Source organism: Lissotriton helveticus, chromosome 1_1, assembly GCF_964261635.1.
Source record: "Lissotriton helveticus chromosome 1_1, aLisHel1.1, whole genome shotgun sequence".
Classification (NCBI taxonomy): Eukaryota; Metazoa; Chordata; class Amphibia; order Caudata; family Salamandridae; genus Lissotriton; species Lissotriton helveticus.
The window spans coordinates 1,391,775,806-1,391,795,886 of NC_136057.1; the positions used below are offsets into that span (position 1 = coordinate 1,391,775,806).

The 20,081-nt window shown below is 45.4% G+C and overlaps 1 protein-coding gene across 2 annotated transcripts in view; it reads left to right on the plus strand.

Moving 5' to 3' along the window:
- LOC144825506 (uncharacterized) overlaps positions 1-20,081 on the plus strand; it is a 337,701-nt gene that overhangs the window by 254,089 nt on the left and 63,531 nt on the right. The window contains exon 7 of one of the 2 annotated variants that reach the window (XM_078684163.1): positions 4,452-4,514. The exons of the other annotated variant lie outside the window; for it this stretch is intronic. Coding sequence (XP_078540289.1) covers positions 4,452-4,514 — 63 coding nt within the window. The remainder of the gene's footprint in view (positions 1-4,451; positions 4,515-20,081) is intronic. 2 annotated transcript variants of the gene reach the window in all.

Here is a 20,081-nt window from a genome sequence, read left to right on the forward strand (position 1 = left end):
TAGCATTTTGAGTTTTTCTTGTGCAGGAAAGAGTGGACAGGGTGAAGATACAAAATAGGATGAAGGGCTCTGTCCTTTAGCACAAGGAAATAGGCGGGAATAACATAAAATCTCTACTATTAAGACCACTACCATCTCTGTGGCTTCTTTGGCCAAAAGAGCTGCCAAAAGAGTCTGTACCGCTTGCCGCAAAATGGGCAGAGGGCCCACCAAAAGCTACTCTGATGTAGGCGGCAGGTGTAGTGGGTCAAAAAGGAATATCAGGGTTTAGCTCCGTTGGACAATTTGAAAGACCCAACTGTTGGATTATTACTCTGCCAACCTAGAAGGAAGTGGTTGACCCTGCCTCCTACCGGATGGATATGTCCCATTAAGGGCACACTAAAGAGGTTTTGAAGTTGCCAAGAGTGGCGGGGAATTTGGGCTTTACGACGGCCTAGTCATTGTCTGTTGGGCCCACGGCCCTAATCTTGAATTGGCTGGGAGGTCTGTTGTGTGTGCAGTTGGGCCTGAAGCTATCGATACGCAGAGGCCCTGCATATCCCTGAAAAGGGAGAAGCTGTTGGAGAGATGTCAGACTGGTGCCAAAATGCCCAAAGAGTGTGTTGTGACTTGGCTCGCCTTAAAATATCCCAGGGCTGAGACGCTTTTTCACCATACAGGCGGGTACCATCGAAGAGCATGTCCATTAAGGATGTCTGGACGTCCCCCTAGAAGCCTGTGGCTCTCATCCATGCATATGATTCATAACAGGGGGTGGTGATGGACAGAGTATCTGAATTAAGCAGAACACTCCTACCCAGTCAAAAGATCAGGGCTTGATCCATCACCGTTTTTTAGCTCACTGCACCATCCCAGTTCAGAACCTGGCTACATGCAAATTAGTCTGGCCCTGGCCCAGTGCATCATGGGAACAGGGCAGACCAAACTACCAAGCCAATTCTTTACCGGAAAGGAAACAAGCTTCCGGGGACCGGTTTCTGGCATTGCAGCCGTCTTCGGCCCGGCTTGCTTGAATGAATCCTGATGGTGCAGTGAGCTAGGGACTCACATCTGAGTATACCCTTCCACACTTGTGGTGGCCAAAACGATTCATAACAGGGGGTGGTGATGGACAGAGTATCTGAATTAAGCAGAACACTCCTACCCAGTCAAAAGATCAGGGCTTGATCCATCACCGTTTTTTAGCTCACTGCACCATCCCAGTTCAGAACCTGGCTACATGCAAATTAGTCTGGCCCTGGCCCAGTGCATCATGGGAACAGGGCAGACCAAACTACCAAGCCAATTCTTTACCGGAAAGGAAACAAGCTTCCGGGGACTGGTTTCTGGCATTGCAGCCGTCTTCGGCCCGGCTTGCTTGAATCCTGATGGTGCAGTGAGCAAGGGACTCACATCTGAGTATACCCTTCCACACTTGTGGTGGCCAAAACGATTCATAACAGGGGGTGGTGATGGACAGAGTATCTGAATTAAGCAGAACACTCCTACCCAGTCAAAAGATCAGGGCTTGATCCATCACCGTTTTTTAGCTCACTGCACCATCCCAGTTCAGAACCTGGCTACATGCAAATTAGTCTGGCCCTGGCCCAGTGCATCATGGGAACAGGGCAGACCGAACTACCAAGCCAATTCTTTACCGGAAAGGAAACAAGCTTCCGGGGACCGGTTTCTGGCATTGCAGCCGTCTTCGGCCCGGCTTGCTTGAATCCTGATGGTGCAGTGAGCAAGGGACTCACATCTGAGTATACCCTTCCACACTTGTGGTGGCCAAAACGATTCATAACAGGGGGTGGTGATGGACAGAGTATCTGAATTAAGCAGAACACTCCTACCCAGTCAAAAGATCAGGGCTTGATCCATCACCGTTTTTTAACTCACTGCACCATCCCAGTTCAGAACCTGGCTACATGCAAATTAGTCTGGCCATGCCAGAAACCGGTCCCCGGAAGCTTGTTTCCTTTCCAGTAAAGAATTGGCTTGGTAGTTTGGTCTGCCCTGTTCCCATGATGCACTGGGCCAGGGACAGACTAATTTGCATATAGCCAGGTTCTGAGCTGGGATGGTGCAGTGAGCTAAAAAACGGTGATGGATCAAGCCCTGATCTGTTGACTGGGTAGGAGTGTTCTGATTAACTCAGATACTCTGTCCATCACCACCCCCTTTTTGAAATTATTTTGGCCACCATAAGTGTGGAAGGGTATGCTCAGACATGAGTCCCTTGCTCACTGCACCATCAGGATTCAAGCAAGCCGGGCCGAAGACGGCTGTAATACCAGAAACCGGTCCCCGGAAGCTTGTTTCCTTTCCAGTAAAGAATTGGCTTGGTAGTTTGGTCTGCCCTGTTCCCATGATGCACTGGGCCAGGGACAGACTAATTTGCATATAGCCAGGTTCTGAGCTGGGATGGTGCAGTGAGCTAAAAAACGGTGATGGATCAAGCCCTGATCTGTTGACTGGGTAGGAGAGTTCTAATTAACTCAGATACTCTGTCCATCACCACCCCCTTTTTGAACTCATCCATGCATGGCATCAGAGCACCACACTTGCCCACATCCTGGCCATCATGAATGATCTGGATCAACGAAGCCTGTAAGTCTCCCAGGACTGCCAGTAAAATCTCACCATCCATGCTCAAGAGTGTGTGGGTGTAAGGTCTGAGGAAGCATCTGGTGTTGACCCGCCTCAAGGCCAAACTGGCAGAGGAGAACATTCTCTTGCCAAACGTTTCCATATATTTGGACTCTTTGACTCTATGGACTCTCTGTCAGAAGGAGTCATTGGAAATGCATTACTGTTGACTCTGCTAGTGGACCGCTGCACCACTAAACCCTCAAGGTCCCCTGGAACTGGCCTATAATGACGGATGACCTACCAGTTCAGTGAAGGTTTTACCAAACTGCCCAACAGTGTACACAGGAGAGGTTCGGTTAGTGTCTGGTCAGGCTGAAGGAACTAAGTGAGGACATCTTTTTTTACCTCCATAGTGTGAAGGTGGAGGTCAAGAACTTCAGCATCCATCTAAATCTCAGTGGCTAAAGACATACTTTCTTCTGTAGCTGCTCGTTTGGGGGGGGGGGGGAGAACATTAAGCCAGTATCGAGTGAGGTATCCAACCCACTGGCCTCTTTTTGTTCCATGTACCAACGGTCTTTATCATAGGGTCAAGCAAACTCTACCCCATTCCCTCTATTGCTGCTTCCAAATGGCTGGCTCAGGTCAAAGATCAATCCGAAAAGTTGGTGTAGTGTCTACACGTGACAGTACAGTAGTAGACTAAGTTCTAAATCTGAAGGATTGAGTATTGGCTATGCCACATCAGGATACGGGAGCAACCTCAGTTGAGAAGCCTTCAGCTCAGAGTCAGATACCACGATAGGATGTGACTCCTCCAGCACTGGCTGCATTGGGGCTGGCGTCCAAGGGATCTGCGTCGATGTCAGTGCCAGACCCGAAGTCATTGTCAATGCTGACCCTGAAGTGGGTTCAAGGAGCACAGATGGCGCCAAGGCGGACCCAGAAGCGTGCAAAAGATGCGCAGCATGGCCTCTTAAAAAGCTTTGAGGTACTGCAATGTCACCAACAGACCTGGGAACTCAGGGTACATCAGAACCGAAATTGGAATTGGCTCCTCAGTGGAACAGGAGTGAAACCTGGAAGCACAGTTATGCCCTTGCACTTTCTCTGGAGAACAAGAGTGATGGGAAGGGGCCGGGTCCGCTTGGACTTATGTTTTTTCTTGGACTTACAAGAAGTCTTTGTCCATGAAGATTTGCCTTATGAACGACTTTGAGAGTGGGTCCACACTCTTGACTTTGACCTACTCTGGTGGTGTTTCACCACAGAGCTTCGCTTTATGTTTCTGGTGACATTTGGATTCATATGAGTGCAATAGTAGCAGGCCTTGGAGTAATGCACCTAACCCAATCACCACACACAAACCTTGTGGGGATCTGTCACAGACATCTGTTTGCAACAGTGCCTACAAGGCTTAATCCCTGTAGTCTTTGGGGTGACATGTTCCCTTGTATGCTAGGAAATGTTGAAGGAAAAAGCCACTTCACAGAGTGAAGAAAAAGAGGAATGAAGCCCCGGATTCACGTCTGACGGTGTAGAAGGAAAATAACTGGCATCAGGGTGCATGGGTGGTGCTTATACGCAACTTTGCATATTACTTCCTGAGCAAACGCAGGAGCAATGCTTTTTGAATTTTTGGATCCAGTCTGGCATCTGGGGATATGTACAAGGTGAAGAATCTGTGGTTTGAAGTATCAGTCAACACTGACCTTGGCTCACTCTGTCTTTGAGTGTTAGATGTCTTGCATTTCGAGGCTGCTCGCACACAAAAGTAAATTATTTAATAATACCTATTGCAAGTCGCCATTTGCCTTTTGATGCCCAGGGACTATAGTTTCTAATTGTCTGAGATATCTCTTTGTTCCATTCCTCAGAAGCAACTAAAGAAGGCGGAATATGATAGGAAGTGGATGGACAAAAGAAACAGGGTAACCGAGGTAGGAACTAAAGAACACCGGTCCCTTAAACCCTAAGAAATATTACTGCTCTGGAAAACACAGATTCTCCATTCCTCTGACAAAATCTCACTTTACATGATACACTCACCAGGGCTCTGAGTTTGCAAAAGCTCTGCACGATTACACGAGTTAGGAAAAAATGGTACACAGAGTATAACAGTATTCACAAGAAACTGGAGGCCGCAGATGTTAAAACTCCTTAGGGGTAGATTTATTTTGCAGAGAACGTAACGCAAATCCTAATTAATATTCACATAATATTAGAGCTTCTGCAAAGTTATTCTGCTTTGCAAACCTTTACTGGACTGATATATATATATATATATATATATATATATATATACCACCAAAATCTTCCTTGTAGAACAAAGAGGCACACTGACTCTGGCTGAATTGCTGCATTTCATTTATTCATGGAAATAGCACGAAGGCAATAAAGTTTAAAGTCCTTTTCCCCCTGCGCACTCTGCAAAAGAATACGGTCTGCAGTGTTTAAAAGGAACCACGTGGGTCATTCAAAAGTCAGAGATTCCTCCCGTGATCAAGGCTTGCAGAAGCAGAAACGTTGGGAAAGGACGCCTATTGCCTTTGTGCTATTTCCATGAATAAATGAAATGCAGCAATTCAGCCAGAGTCAGTGTGCCTCTTTGTTCTACAAGCAAGGTTTTGGTGGTATTATTACAGGAAGCCCCGCACTAGCTACACTGGCCGCCCTTCAAGGTTCCGGTTCATTTTGCGAGGCAATTCTTTGTGGGAATATATATATATATAGTAAACGTGAATCAGTTCCTCGAGTTGCATCAGGACTTTTGGTATAACTCGAATAATTGTTTGAAACAGCTGTTCTTCTTGGGCCGTGAACAAACTTTATGTGTGAAAATAACACTGATTTCTTGTGTGGTCAATCAGGGCACTTGGCCTTAGATAAACTGCTGTTAACTTTCTGATGCCAGAGGAGAACTAATGTTGAGTTGGCTCAATCCCCTCACCTAAGGGCTACTTTTAGTGCCCACAGCTCCTGATAAAAATAATCCTGAAGAAAGACTGGGACAATATGCTTTGCATGAGGTCTTGTTCTGCTTGTTCTGCTTCTGGGCCTTCTGTAACGTCTCCTGAATTAGACAGTTGTGTTATACCTTTGTGTATATGGTCTGAGTTAGGGCTGGATGTTCCGCTCCCCATTCCCATGGACATCTAATAAGGACAGGGTTTTGAACTTGGTCGATCTGTACTCCAGTGAGTTAAATAAAATATTTCAAAGTGGGTTGGGAGTTGGGTAATCTGGTGGGTCCTGGTCCTGGTCAATTCATTAGATTTTGAAACACCTTAGTAGACTGATAGTATTTAAATTGGGGTACTAAAAACAAATGAGGGTCATGCAGGACAGATTGTTCCATAAGGCAAGGACAGTCTGCAGCATTCAGGGGCCACCCCTTATCTAATTTTTGGAAAAATTGTCTTTTCATGAGTGAGTGACAAGCGCTTTATGAGAAAAAAAGGCTATTTTATCTTGAGTAATGAAAATCCTTGCACAATTCTTGTGGATACATCAATAAATAGTTCATAGTACCTTTCAAAGATTCAAGTCACCCTTTCTGCATCTTGGTTATGTTATTTTCTGTCGATTTGTATAGCGCACTAATCATTCAAGAGAGTATACAGGGGTCTGGGCCGGTGTATAGATGTCTGGTGCCCAAGGTGTTTATACGAAGAGCCAGGTCTTAAGCTTCTTGTGGAACTCAGGAAGTGAGGAGGAGGCTCTGATGTGTTGATGAAGGCTGTTCCTTGTCTTGGGTACAATATAGGAAAATGGACGTCCTCCAGTTATGCTTGTGTGGGGAATAAGTAAGAGTGAGGCAGATAGTAGGTGTCTGGTGGGTTGGTGAAAGTGTATGTGGCAACTCAGGTATTCTGCTGTGTAGGGATTTGTATGTGTGTGTGAGAAGTTTGAATTGGCTGTGCTTGAGGATGAGGAGCCAGTGAAGCTTCCTGAGGTATGGTGTGATGTGGGTGCAGTGTGGGAGGTTGAGTATGAGTCTTGCAGCAATTTTTGGGATGTTTTGGAGTCTGTGTAGGCGTCCTTTAGAGATTCCGGCGTATAGAGTGTTGCTGTTAATGAATGTTTGCATGATGATCAGCCTGGTGTTCTGAGGCAACCATTTGAAGATCTTTTTGCAGCATTCATAGGATGTCGAAGCAGGAGGTGCACACGGCATTGACCTGAGCCTTAATCTTGAGCTTGTCAACTAGGATGATCCCTAGATTTCTTGCGTGATCTGTGGGTGTGGTGTTGGTCTTAGCTCCAAAGGCTACCATGTAGAGTCCTAAGGGGAAGTCTTGTTGCAAAAGACCAGTACTTTCGTCTTGTCATAGCTGAACTTCAGGCAGCTGGCTCGCATCCAGTGTGCAGGTGTTTTATGAATAGGGCGGTGTTCTCTGTGGATGTTGAATGTTTTCTGAATTGATGACAGTGAGTCCTCCTCTTATAGCCCGCTCACATTGCCATGGCGATGTGGATAGCTGATGAAGGGTTAAGCAAGGTCTCTGTGATGAAGAGGATGTTGGGTGCGTCGCTGCTCAGAAAGTTCTATATTTCGGTTGTTGAGAAGCATGTATGTGGGTGGGTGTTGATGTGCGGGGCTGCTGGGGCCTGGGTTGTAGGAGAGGTTAGGGATTTAGGCGTTGTTAGTGTTTGTGTGGCGTGTGTTGGGAGGGGGTGTTGAGGACATTGTTAGTATTTGTGTAGGAGGTGTGGGTGGGTTGTTGCTAGAGAACCAGCAGTGGGTGCAGGTGAAAGCTCCTACCATGATGTGAGGCACCGCAGCAGTTGGGAGAATGGCGTCTGGGGTATAGCGTCCTAAGGAGTGCTGCAGAGTACCGCTGCGCAGTGATCAAACAAGGGTTACTGGCGCTGGGTGCAGACCAGATTTGGATGGGAGAGACTGGCTTGCCTGTGGTGTGCCTTTGGCATGCCAGTGGCACACCTGCTGCTTGCGTCTCTGTGTTGTATCTGCCATTAAGTAGGTCTTGAGAGGGAGGAAAAGTGCAGGATGCTATGAGATCATTTCCTGTGCTGATGGGTGACGGGAGATGATATTCTCTATCTTGGCTTCTTCTTTTAAAGGCAATATTTGGTAACAAACCCAGTAATGTTCCATCCTGTCCAGATGGATGATGAGAAATTCAGTAATGTCACTTCCTTCAGTGTTCTAATATGCAGTTATCACCCAAGGATGTAAACTTTCATGCCTGCTTCATGATACGTAAGCACCTAATGAAGCAGCCATGTCATTGTCAGCATTCAGTCAGCATCTCGGCTTTAATCATCTCCTAGCCTGCTTCTTAGAAACCACCTTGTCTGCCTCTTTCATGGCTGCACATGAGCCCCTGGACAACGCCTCCTCTCCCTCAGAATCCCACCCTTCTTGAAGCTGGGTGATGCCAGCTGGTTATACCATGTCCATTGGAACTGTATGAAACTGGAGGATCAGTTCATAACAGCAATTTTGACAAAATAGTACAGCAAGGAAAGGCAAATTCTGCAACATTATGTGGCATTATGATGCCATTTTGAAAGTTTAACGTACATTTATACAAAATGAATCCAAATACTTTAGAATGGAAGCACTGAAATACCACTTTATTAACATTGTCCTTTCTAACTCCCAGAGTAAATCGATTTAAATATAAAATTTAGGCTTCAACAGAAAATAAGCCTACTTTTACACACTTCTTGTAATAAAAAGTGTGCCTCGTTATTTTTTAAAACCGGTCCTTAGTTCTCGGTTGATCCTGTGTTCACACTTTTAAGCCTCTGGATTCAACTCATTCAAATAATAACAAGCATTAGCAATGCCAATAGGTCAGGCTTGCACCATCAAGCCAGTCCTAAAACCCCATGTATGTTAATGACTGCCTCCTCCTATCTGAGCTGTTGCCAGAGAAAAGCACCATAAATTATCTAGGTAAAGGCAAAGGAGGAAGATTGTGGCGGCAGCAGGCAGCGACAGTCGGCAGCGTAAGGATGGTCCCAGGTGGCCCCGGTCCTTGACAACTAGGCAGTAGGAGTGGAGAGGGGAAAACTCCCATAGGTTGGCCATGGTGGCGCAATACACAATAAGCGGTGGACAGTAAGCGGCGGTCAGCAGCAGTGGCAGCATGGGTGTAAGAGCACTAGGCTCCCTGCACTGCACGGAGGTGGCCGGCTTTAGGCTGATGCGTCTTGGGCTTGCATGAGGAGCCTGCGCACCCACTGTGGAAGTATAGATCCTGTGTGACCCGGTCCCCTTGAACTGCTGCATTGCTTGCACAGTTCACTTAGCCCACATTGCACACACAGCCTATGCCAATACTGCACCACTGAGGCAAGCATGGCATCTTAAATGCCCGGTGGTGAGGAGAGTGCCCACAACCTTGCATATTCTACAGAACCATAAAAGGAAATCTTGTGCATACATTGCACGCTTTATGATTGCTTAAGCAACGCAAGGGGGTGAGAGTCTAGGACATGATGAGTGGCCCAACGGATCACTCCTGTTTACTAACGCCATCTGTTTACATTAGTCTTATTGCGTAATTAAAGTTCCCCCTTGCAGCCCTAGGGTGAATCGCTTAGAGTTAGTTGATGCCGCCTAAAGGAAGACACAGTAAAGTGTTAAACTCCACGAAGGTGCAACATAGTAAGACCTGTCAGTGTACTGCTCACTTTGGGAACACTCTTGCAAATTCTTTGTTTTATCTCTGCTTCATAACCTCACACTTTTATTATAGCTACAAAGCTATGATGACCATCATGCATAATTCCATTGCTTCAAAAAGCAAGGGCATGTGTATGAGAATAAGGGACAAAGGGAACTTAAAGGACGGGCCCCATCTAAACAGGAAAAATGCTCCCAGATGAAGAAACAGTGCAAAACCAACTGTCTATGATCCCGCACAGCGACCTCAGCTTGATTCAGTTTCAGTCCTGCTACAAGGTCATCTTTACTCATACCATTTACAATGTGATCACTTTCTCCGATACTGCCATCTAACCATCAAGGAGACCCAAAGCGGATGATGGACCTCACCCCCAGTGCAGTTAAATTAAACCTGTCTAATAAGATACTTTTTGGCTCTTGATTCTGAAGCCACCATGAGCCCTTACTATGTCACAGATGAGGAGCTTATAGATTTCAGCACCAACGAACCATGGAATGATCTCTTTTAATCTGAGGTCAAAATCAATAGCTCAAAGTATGTAAATAATGATTCTTCCAATTGGTATTAATTTTCTGCAGCATTAAATATATTAATTCCAGCCCTCTCCAGGCAAAGTTTGATCATGGAAGTGCAGATAAGGGCCGTTTTCGATCTCCATTCTCAAGTGGAAGGGATTGTTGTAAAACGTCAAGGTCTGAATGTCTTAATCAGTAAAACTCAAGCAGCCGTACCTCCACCACAATTGATATGCTTGGATTTGTGTCAAACAAATATATCTAAAGTAGAAGAGGTTACCGCTATCCTCAAGTCAATCACAAGTGATTTCAAAACAGTGAAGCCTCTACCTGAATGCATTAAGTTGTTTGGCCGCCTCAGTAAAACTAACATTGGCACTCAAACAAACAATTGTAGTCATCACTGTGGCTAAGCTTAATAGTAGGCCATTGGAGGCTTTCTCTTGCTCCACCACGCATTCTGACCTATCTTCAGAAGAAGGAGGGCCGTCTTTTAAGTCAAGTGATAAACAAACTGAACCATCTCCATGCTCTCAGTCGGTGAGCTCACCAATGCAGAACTTCCTATTGACCATTTCCCACTTCTCACAGAAAATCTACTGCCTGATGGCAATCCAAGCTAGGTTGTACATCTCCAACATATAGGAGGATAGCACCCTGCAAAAATGTGACGCTACATCCAGAGCTTAACCCCAGCAAACTATTTCTCTTGTCGATCTAAATAAGAAGGGTGTGGTGTCGCTTGCGAAACCAAGCGAAAGTTATAGCTGCTGTTTGCAAAAAATATCAGTCACAGCGACAGCTAACACAAGGCCAACTTTCCATGAAAATCAAGTCAGCTTTTCATTGTCCCTAGTCCAGCACGATGCAAACATGAATTGTTTGGCCTTAAGGATAGTAATCTGAAAACTCAAGAGTCTCTACTGCCGTCCCAAAATCCGCAACTCTCTACAGCGTTAGCATTATCTGAGACATCGGTTTTGCCACCCTTAGTCAATCTACGTAACACGTAGGAAGTCAAAGCAGCTAGCACCCACGCTTACCCTGTACACTCTCTAATGAGGCCAAGAGTGCCACAATTTGCCCCCACAGGAATACACCAGCCTCAAGTATCAGCCTTCAGTCCCATGTGCCCACAAAGACTCAGAATAACTTGCAGACTAGCAACATCAAACAGATTCAACCTGGGGACTTATATTGCCTTACAGTAGATCAGAGAGGTCCCTCGGAATGGTGAGCCGCTCTCTCCAACACCAACTTCCATTAATTAATAGAGCGAGGCTACAGCAGGAGGACACAGATATACAAAAAAAACACAGTAATTCTGTTAAAACCCTTATATAAGTTGCATGCCCAATACTATTTCTTTTTTTAAAACATTTATTAATAATTTTTTTCCCAACACAGAATAGACAATCGTGTACATGGTCCATAATAAGTCACTTTAACATTTGAGAGACTATAGGTATATGACTTAATACAAGCTATGAAGCACAATGAAGCACCTCAAGGTGACGTCTGACTCAACGTTAAACAGAGTCCCCCAAATCCAAGTACACACTCCATATAACCAACATTCCACTTCCCCCGTCCAAGAGAGGCACCTCACTCTTATTCTCAGAGCCACCTGCATCTGACTCACTCCCCTCATCCCTATGACGAGTTTGCGCAGTGCCCCCCAAGCCTCCAAGTCCGCCTGCAATTTGTCATCATTTCTCTGAGATACACCTACTTGGCCAGGGACCACAGGCCTACTGAGCATTGTAAGGCGCTCGTACTCCCATCCAAGTAATGGACCAGTACCAAAGCCAACTGTAGAAAGTGATATGACATCTTACACTTCTTAGGTTTAGTAATATTGTCCAGCAAACAATGCTGTGGCGTCAGCTCACACCACAAAGCTGTGGTCCTGCTCAAATAGACTGCTTTTAGCTGGTTTTATTTTTCGAATATGCCAATGATTAAGGGATTACACATTCCGAAATGCGTCTGGCTGAGAATAGAGACGTTTGGTGGTGCCCTCTACTGTCTGCAGCCTTTCATCAAATAAAGCGGATTGAAGCTCACAGCGTGGCTCTTATGGGTGAACTCTTTTTTGGACAATGTTAAGCGACTGGCCCGGCTGCAAAAGAGCTACCACCGCAGGAGCGGCCCGGGGAGTCACTTACCGTGTCTCCAATTAAACGGGGGTGAGCTGCTGAGATGGATGGCATGATGGAAAGCAGCAAGTTTTGCCACGGACCGAAACGTCACCCCACTGGGGGTTTGAATCCATTTAATTTATTTTTCGGCAAACAAACAGCCTCACTTGAGGAATACTTGAACTTCGATAACCAGGAGGCTATGCAAATGGCCACGCCCACAGGGCGGGTATAGTATTAAATAGACTGCTTTTAGCTGGTTTTGTTTTTCGAATATGCCAATGATTAAGGGATTACACATTCCGAAACACGTCTGGCTGAGAATAGAGACGTTTGGTGGTGCCCTTTACTGTCTGCAGCCTTTCATCAAATAAAGCGGATTTAAGCTCACAGCGTGGCTCTTATGGGTGAACTCTTTTTAAGACAATGTTAAGCGGCTGGCCCGGCTGCAAAAGATCTACCACCGCAGGAGCGGCCCGGGGAGTCACTTACCGTGTCTCCAATTAAACGGGGGTGAGCTGCAGAGATGAATGGCATGATGGAAAGCAGCAAGTTTTGCCACGGACCGAAACGTCACCCCACTGGGGGTTTGAATCCATTTAATTTATTTTTCAGCAAACAAACAGCCTCACTTGAGGAATACTTGAACTTCGATAACCAGGAGGCTATGCAAATGGCCACGCCCACAGGGCAGGTTATAGTATTTAATAGACTGCTCTTAGCTGGTTTTGTTTTTCGAATATGCCAATAATTAAGGGATTACACATTCCGAAACGCGTCTGGCTGAGAATAGAGACGTTTGGTGGTGCCCTTTACTGTCTGCAGCCTTTCATCAAATAAAGCGATTTAAGCTCACAGCGTGGCTCTTATGGGTGAACTCTTTTTTGGACAATATATATATATATATATATATATATATATATATATATATATATATATATATATATATATATATATATATATATATATATATATATATAGGCTTGTGACAAAGAGCTTTTGCTCGAAACGCGTCAGCCTAAATAAACAAACTTGATATTTCAGCAGCGTGGAGTGCGAGTCTCATCTTTCCTGTGACTAAACCTTAGCAGCGAATCCTTCGCTCATATATATTTATATATATATATATAGAGAGCTACATTTATGGTTCCACATATATGGTATATGTCTCCAAGGTCCCGCGCATGGGTGGGAATATTCTTGTGCTTTTTACTATTGATGAGGATCCCCTGGAAGAGAAACCCCACTACTATAATTTCATGCAAACTTTATCACTTTCTGCAAGCAGAGAAGCTTCATTACCCACAGAATTCAGTTTGGCGTATGTTACTTGTCCAAGATGTAACTTCTCAGTGTTGTGTCAACTTTTAATATATGTTTAGACAAACGCGATATCTCTGTTAAAGTACACAGCATCTTTTCAAAATGAATAAAAATAATAAATGATCAACTTAAGAAACAAGAACTCATACAGGTTTATGTAAGAAAATGAAAACTGACACCAAAATCGCTGTAGATCTTTAATCTAAGCTTATTTATCACAAAGACCTTTCTGTCGAATATGGGTCCACTGTGTTTCTGCTGTGTTAGTACTTAGGAAGCTAGAACTTGTGAAACTTTTTTTCTGATGGGTAAGCAACGGGAGGAGGCAAGTCATAGAATAGCTTGGTACTAATACAAAAAACTGTAGAATTAAAGCCCGAACGTCATATCTGTTAACCTCACACTCCTGCAGCGGCTGCAACAAAACCTGAGGATTCGTCGCGAAGGAAGCAAGTGTGCGCCGCGATGTTGCCTCTGTTGTTCAGCTTGCCTGAGGCACGGACGCGCTTCATGGGAAGGCTGTTATCGTTATAGGGTATCTGAAGGAGTCTGGTGGTGGCCAGGAGTCAGAAGCTGGTGAACATGGACAACGGGAGGGGAGAGGGGAATTTAGAACTTGAACAGTATGAGGAGGGAGGGGTTAATGGCAACACGGACAACAGGCGTATGAAAAGCGGAATGCGGGGTGGCACTGATAGCTATTGAGTACGAGCAGGGAACATGAGCAGGAAATAAACAAAACAAGCAGAGGCAAAAGAAAAAGTAGTGCGCAACACTAAAGTATATGGCTGATCGCGAAATAACCCATGTAACAGGGGCAGTCTCCAGGACGTGATCAAAACAACAAAAGGAGGGACAAATGTAAGCTATTCACCAATGCAAGCAAAGTAATTTAGAAAAGCACATGAAGGAACCAATCAAAGTCGATAGGCTTGCTGAATACCCATACAGTAGATACCGCATGTCTCGAGACACAGCACATGCGTTGCCTAGGGAAGACCTAAAAATGGCATCAAACAAGCACTGCTGTGAGATACTGTGGAGCATCGAATTACAGCTATTTTGATCTGACTTCTGAAAATCGTTACTTAAAATATCTTGTTGAACCAGATGTGGAGCATTGTTAGACATAGGCATACATCATTTCTTGTTGCCATTCTGGAAACAACCTTCCCACCTGGGGCTGGCATAATGAAAGCCAACCTCTGTCACAACAATATCTCTTATGTAAATATTACACAGGTTGTGACGACTGTTCATTGCAAAGACTTCCCGTTTGTATGACTGAAGGGGCTGACGGTTTAGAAATGCAATAGCTTCTACAGTGATTAAATTATTCTTTTCCACTAAAGCAGGGACATGTGTCTCTTGCTGACCATGTGAGAGGGACAGCGCCATGGTACGCTTCTCCAGGTACACTATTGTCCCTTTAGCATGGTCAGAGTCATGACAGTTCCTCGCTTGGCTCACATGTCTGTGTCCATGCTCCCGAGTTACAAGGATTCTGTGTTCTGTGATAACTAGAACTTTTTCTTTGTCAGTACAAAATCATTCTAAAGGACAAACGTTTACTGTGAATGGTAAAGGAGTCCACCTGCCGAAAGCACAGATCTCTCCCAAACAGTTCTGCTTCATCACTGATTTCCCTTTAGCACCACTTTCCAAGAAGACATGGACTCAACTAAAGAAAATTAGCCCTACTGACTCTCTTCTGGAACCCCAATGTGTTGGGATGGTTGTATGTTCCAATAGAGCAGTCAAAATATCGACCTACAAAAAAATAATCCACAATATCAGCTACCACTATGTTGTCAAGGTAAATATAAATAAGAAAATATAGGTTTCCTTTTCTAAAGTCCACTCGAACTTACCTTAACAATATATTGGTAGTTGGTATTGATGATGCAATATTTTTAGAGGTTGATATTTCGACCACAGTGTACTGACACCGCCACTGTTGGCACCCCTCCTTACCTCTACGATAAATGTGCCTCCAGTCCCTCCTTAAAACAAGCATTTGCAATGCAATAGGTCTCGCATATGTGAGAGTTTGAGCTATTGGCATTGTAAATGACAATGCTTTTTATTTATGTGCTTTGAAAACCTGCAAGCAGTGGGTAAACATGCACTTTGTAATTATAGTTGTTGCCTACGAGAAGCAAGGCTGGCAGTAACTGCCCCTCTTTTACTGCCAGCCTTGTTCTCAAGAGCAAGGACTATAAGTATAAAGTGCATATTTATGCACCGCTTGCAGGCAGGCAGTCATTTACAATACCAATAGCTCAAACTCTTGCAAATGTGAGATCAATTGCATTGCAAATGCTTGTTATTTATATAGTCAAGGAATTCAATTGAAATTTCTGGCTTCCATAAATACCAAAGGGGATAATGGACGGAGCGCTTGAGCAAATCAAACACTCACCCCCAGTTAACTGATCTGGGTTTAATCCATCATCATTCTTCATCTCACTCCACCACCCCAGTTCAGACATGGCCATATGCAAATCAGTCTGACCCTGTGCCTCATGGGAACAGTCCAGCCCGACCTGCCAAGCCATGTCTTCCCTGGACCGTAAACAGGCACCATAAATACACAGAAACGCTGAAGGTTTCCTCTGGCGACTGCTAGAGCATTTCCACGTTCCTTCCACTTAGGTAAGGCCCACAAATTAATAACAATGCATGTGGTAACCAAATCCTCAGTTCCATCCGATGTGCTGTATACATGCAAAGTACCCTGGAACATCTAAGAGTAATATAAACAACTAGGGCTACATAATTAAAAAAGTACATAACTTTATAAAAAAGCATTGGTAAAGCCAATAGGTCATGCCTATATGGGATCTATTGGCTTTGTCAATGTCTTTAAGCCTTGCTATAGAGCAGCAAACCTGCTGTGCGACAGGGGTAAAAGTTATTTTTTTTAAAGCGTTATATAAGTTAAAAAATAACGCTATCACGCAGGAAGGTTAAAAAAAAAGGGCCTATAGCATTTTTCAAATTACGTTTAGCCAAGCTTCACAGCAGCCACTCTGCTCTACAAGATGGCAAAAAGACAGTTGCACAGCCAATAGCTCTCACATAGGCGCGACCTATTGGCTTTGCCAATGCTTGCTTTTTTCGTTATCTCCAGTAGCGGTCGGCAGTAGGAGTTACTGCAGGGCGGTGACGTGGGGAGGGGCAGGGTAGGGGGTAGTAATGTATGGATTACGGAGTTTTACAGGTAAGTAAACATTTAAATAAATAAAACTAATTTTGTTGCGCCCACTGCAACACCAAATGTGATGCAGTGCGTGCAACGAAATTTGTTGCCCACCTCTACTGAAAAGTAAGATTCACTGGTTGGCGAAGATGACGCAGTGCGTCCGCGGAGCGCCGTCACTTCGGTTTACAAACGTGTAGACGAGCGCCTACTGCTACAACTGATAATCCACGCCTCTCGCCGGACGAGGATGAGTCATCGATCCGGCCCTGAGTCTGTGAGTGCGGTGCGCAGGTCACGCAGATGCTGTAACAGATGCCTCCCAGCCATTCCCGGGGGAGCAGAGATGGGTGCGCGTGCGTGCCCCATCTGACGCTGCGCAGCTAAGTGCTACCCGCATTGCACTACCGGGTGGCGCTGTGTGACAAGCCCCAGCGCTATTCGTAAGCTCTGCAGTGGTGCCAAAGCTGCTTATCTTCCTAGCCTACCCCTGACGCAGCCGCGCATCACGGCAGTGTCGCACCACTGATAGCTGACTTCGCAGTTAACCCCTGCAGGCCTCATATGATATACTGGCCTCCTGCGCATTATTAGTCTTACAGCAGCAGCAGCAGTGCTGCACACTGGTAACCGCACACCTGTCATAAACACGGAAAATGAGGCATAGCGCAAAATGACCCCCACCCCACAGAATGTCATAAGATTATACTAGACTCCCATATCTCCCCAATTTGCACCGGTTTGAGATGAACGGGGGTCCCAATTGATAGGGGTGAATTGGTGCCCCCCTTGAAGCAAACCCCACCCCCTTTCCGATGCAGGGGGCTGCGTTATGTCGTAACTTTTGTCTTCTAAACTTCCAAAGTATGCGAGATTCACGGCCAAAGCTTCCCGGATCTATCAGCTGCGGCTAGGGACCAGTGTATGTAGAATAAAAAACCCTGTTGTATATAAGTGCTGTGGGAATGTCCACTTGATAATATCAGTTATTAGATAGGCAGGAGCCTGCTGCAAAGGGAAGAATATAACATGCCCATCACAGGTTGTTCACCAGTGTCAGCCCGTCATCCTTTATTAGTCCGGTCCAAATGACACTGCATTTTGTGGGATACAGGTTACACATGGACAACATATTTGAGGGATATTATTAAACAGACCTGCTCCACTACGTATGACGTACTTGTACCTGACCAACGGCCACGGGAACCCAACATTACAAGTCGACAGAAAATCAAGCTGATTAGGGACCTGGAGAGAGCATGTTGTTATTACAGAACAAGGTGAAAAAAATACGATGTTACAAAAAAACATAACGAAGAAACACGCTGCTCAGGCACGTCCGTTTGCCACAAAGTGTCTCTTCTGGATGTCACACGTCCCGTGCTTAGCAGTTGTTAATACTGGGTATTTGCAAACTGTAATTCTGTAAGCAGGAAGCGGGGAGACGGGGGCACAATTCAGCAGAGTGACGGACGGGCCCATTAATCGCCACGGCTGTAAAGTGCGGACGAGGGGGCGGCTGCCCTGGAAGCAAATCCTCCTGAGAAACAGCAGGGTGGGGAATTAATGACGACAAACCGGCGGTCCGGGCTCGCGGCGGATTAGTCCGGGCTCTGCTCCCGCTGACGCACTGCGCCCCAGCCCCACCAGTGCCATTTGTGGTGGCCGTCGGCACCCTGCAGGACGGACCTGGTCCCTCCCTAAGACATGTGCACCTTCTTCCTCGTGTCCGGGGGCTCCATTTGGCTGCTGATGGGTGAGTGCGCCTTCGTGGCGCCTCTGGCTATTTCTAAGCGCTCCCGCATGTTTTGAGGAGCATCTTTTCCATTTTGTTGCTGGGATAAGTATGAGATAAGAGCGGTGAGTGGGCGTGTGGGTTTGTGCGCAGCATCCCATGTGCAGACTAGAGGAATATTTTTGAAATGACCTTAGGAAAACGTGTTCAGCAATTCAGCATATTTCACTGCAGCACCGCCCCCTAGCCTCGCCAGAGAAGCAAAGCTGTACTGGACATTCACGTTTGCCAGTCTCGCTAGTGGTGTGCACCTGGGGCATAAGAGAGGCATTTACACACCTAAGAGGCCGAGCAAAGTATGTGCACGCGTCTACCCACTCGTGTTTATGCAGCACTGCAGCAGTTCACTGTATTTGTATTGATATGTATCTAGTAAGTCACATCTAATTATTTTTTGGGGACATCGTCTTTGCTGTTAGCAATTCCTAAATAATGGACATGTGTATAGCCCTGCAAACCAGCGCCACCCAATTCCACATACAGGGTCCTGCAATGACAGGGGGACGTGAATCCTGAATTACTAGATCGTTCTGTCACAAGAAGCAGCACCGTATGTACTTGGTGTGCTCAGCTCCCCTTGGTGATGCGCTGTTTCTGCTGACGGTGAAATTGGAGAACAACTTTCCAATGCACAGAGGTCTCTCACTGTCTGTGATGACAGAACTTTACTCTAACCGTAGGGAAATAACGTGGCCGACCTTGGAACTGGGGAACCCGGTTCGAGTCCCGGCCTCGACTGAACACCCGGTGATTCAGGGTACATTGCTTAATCTGTGTCTAAACAATATGCGTAATGTAATCTGGTTCTCGCGCAAAATGCTCTCACGCCCTTGGGTCAAGTTCTCGCTATAAACAAGTAAAGCTCCGTGATGAAACAAGACAGAGTGTGCTGCGCATTACAAAAAACTAAAGTGGAGCTTGCGATGGCGAAAGGGAGATGTGCACATGCGCGTGTTCACGGGCGCGTACACAGACTCCAATCGGCGCGTGCCCCGGTCTGTATCACTTGGCAGGCAAGACAGTAACAATAGGTCTCGCTGGCGACTGCGTCGCCATGTGCGAGACCTAAAAATGTGATGTGCCAACATCTGTTGAAGAAGTTCCACCCTGATCCTGTACCCTTGTTAACTTTCATCGCCTCAGTGAAGGATGATGGGGAGAGTAGTGGTGTAGAGCATTTCACAGCCCTGTCACACCACTTATGTTTACCTGTAGCCTGTCACTTTACATTCTGGTCTTAGTCCAGATCAAATGAGTGAAACAGACATTTTAGGCTCCAAAGATAAAGGGCCATCTGTATCAAAAAAGAGTTTTGCGATTCTCAAATTGCAATTTTTTAGCAAATCTCAATTAGAGAATTGCAAAATGCAATGTATGTAGGATTTGCTAAAAATTTTGTGAATCCTACATATTCCTTATTTGCGAATCGCAAATTGAGATTCGCAATTAAGGAATAGCTTCTCATTCATTCCTATGGGCTAGGAGGCCCATAGGAAGGAATGGGAAGGCATTCTCAATTTGCGATTACCAAATAGAGAATCGCAAATTGAGAATGCAATTTCAAGGTTGCAAGGGTGCCAAAAGGACACCCTGTTTCCCCCCTGAAATATGCATGTGTGCACATTTTGTATACATACATGCCCTAAGAGCATGTTTGTGCGACATATGGCACTTTAAAAAAAAATCGAAAAAGTGTTGTTTTTTTTTTTTAAAGAAAATCGCAAATTACCACAAACTTGAAGTTGGTTGTAATTTGCAATTCCTTAAGGCCAAATAGCAAATTTCTGGTGCTTCCAGAATTGCATTTAAGTAATCGCAATTTGCAATTCCTTAATTGCATTCATAAAATAGAGAATCACAAATTTTGCA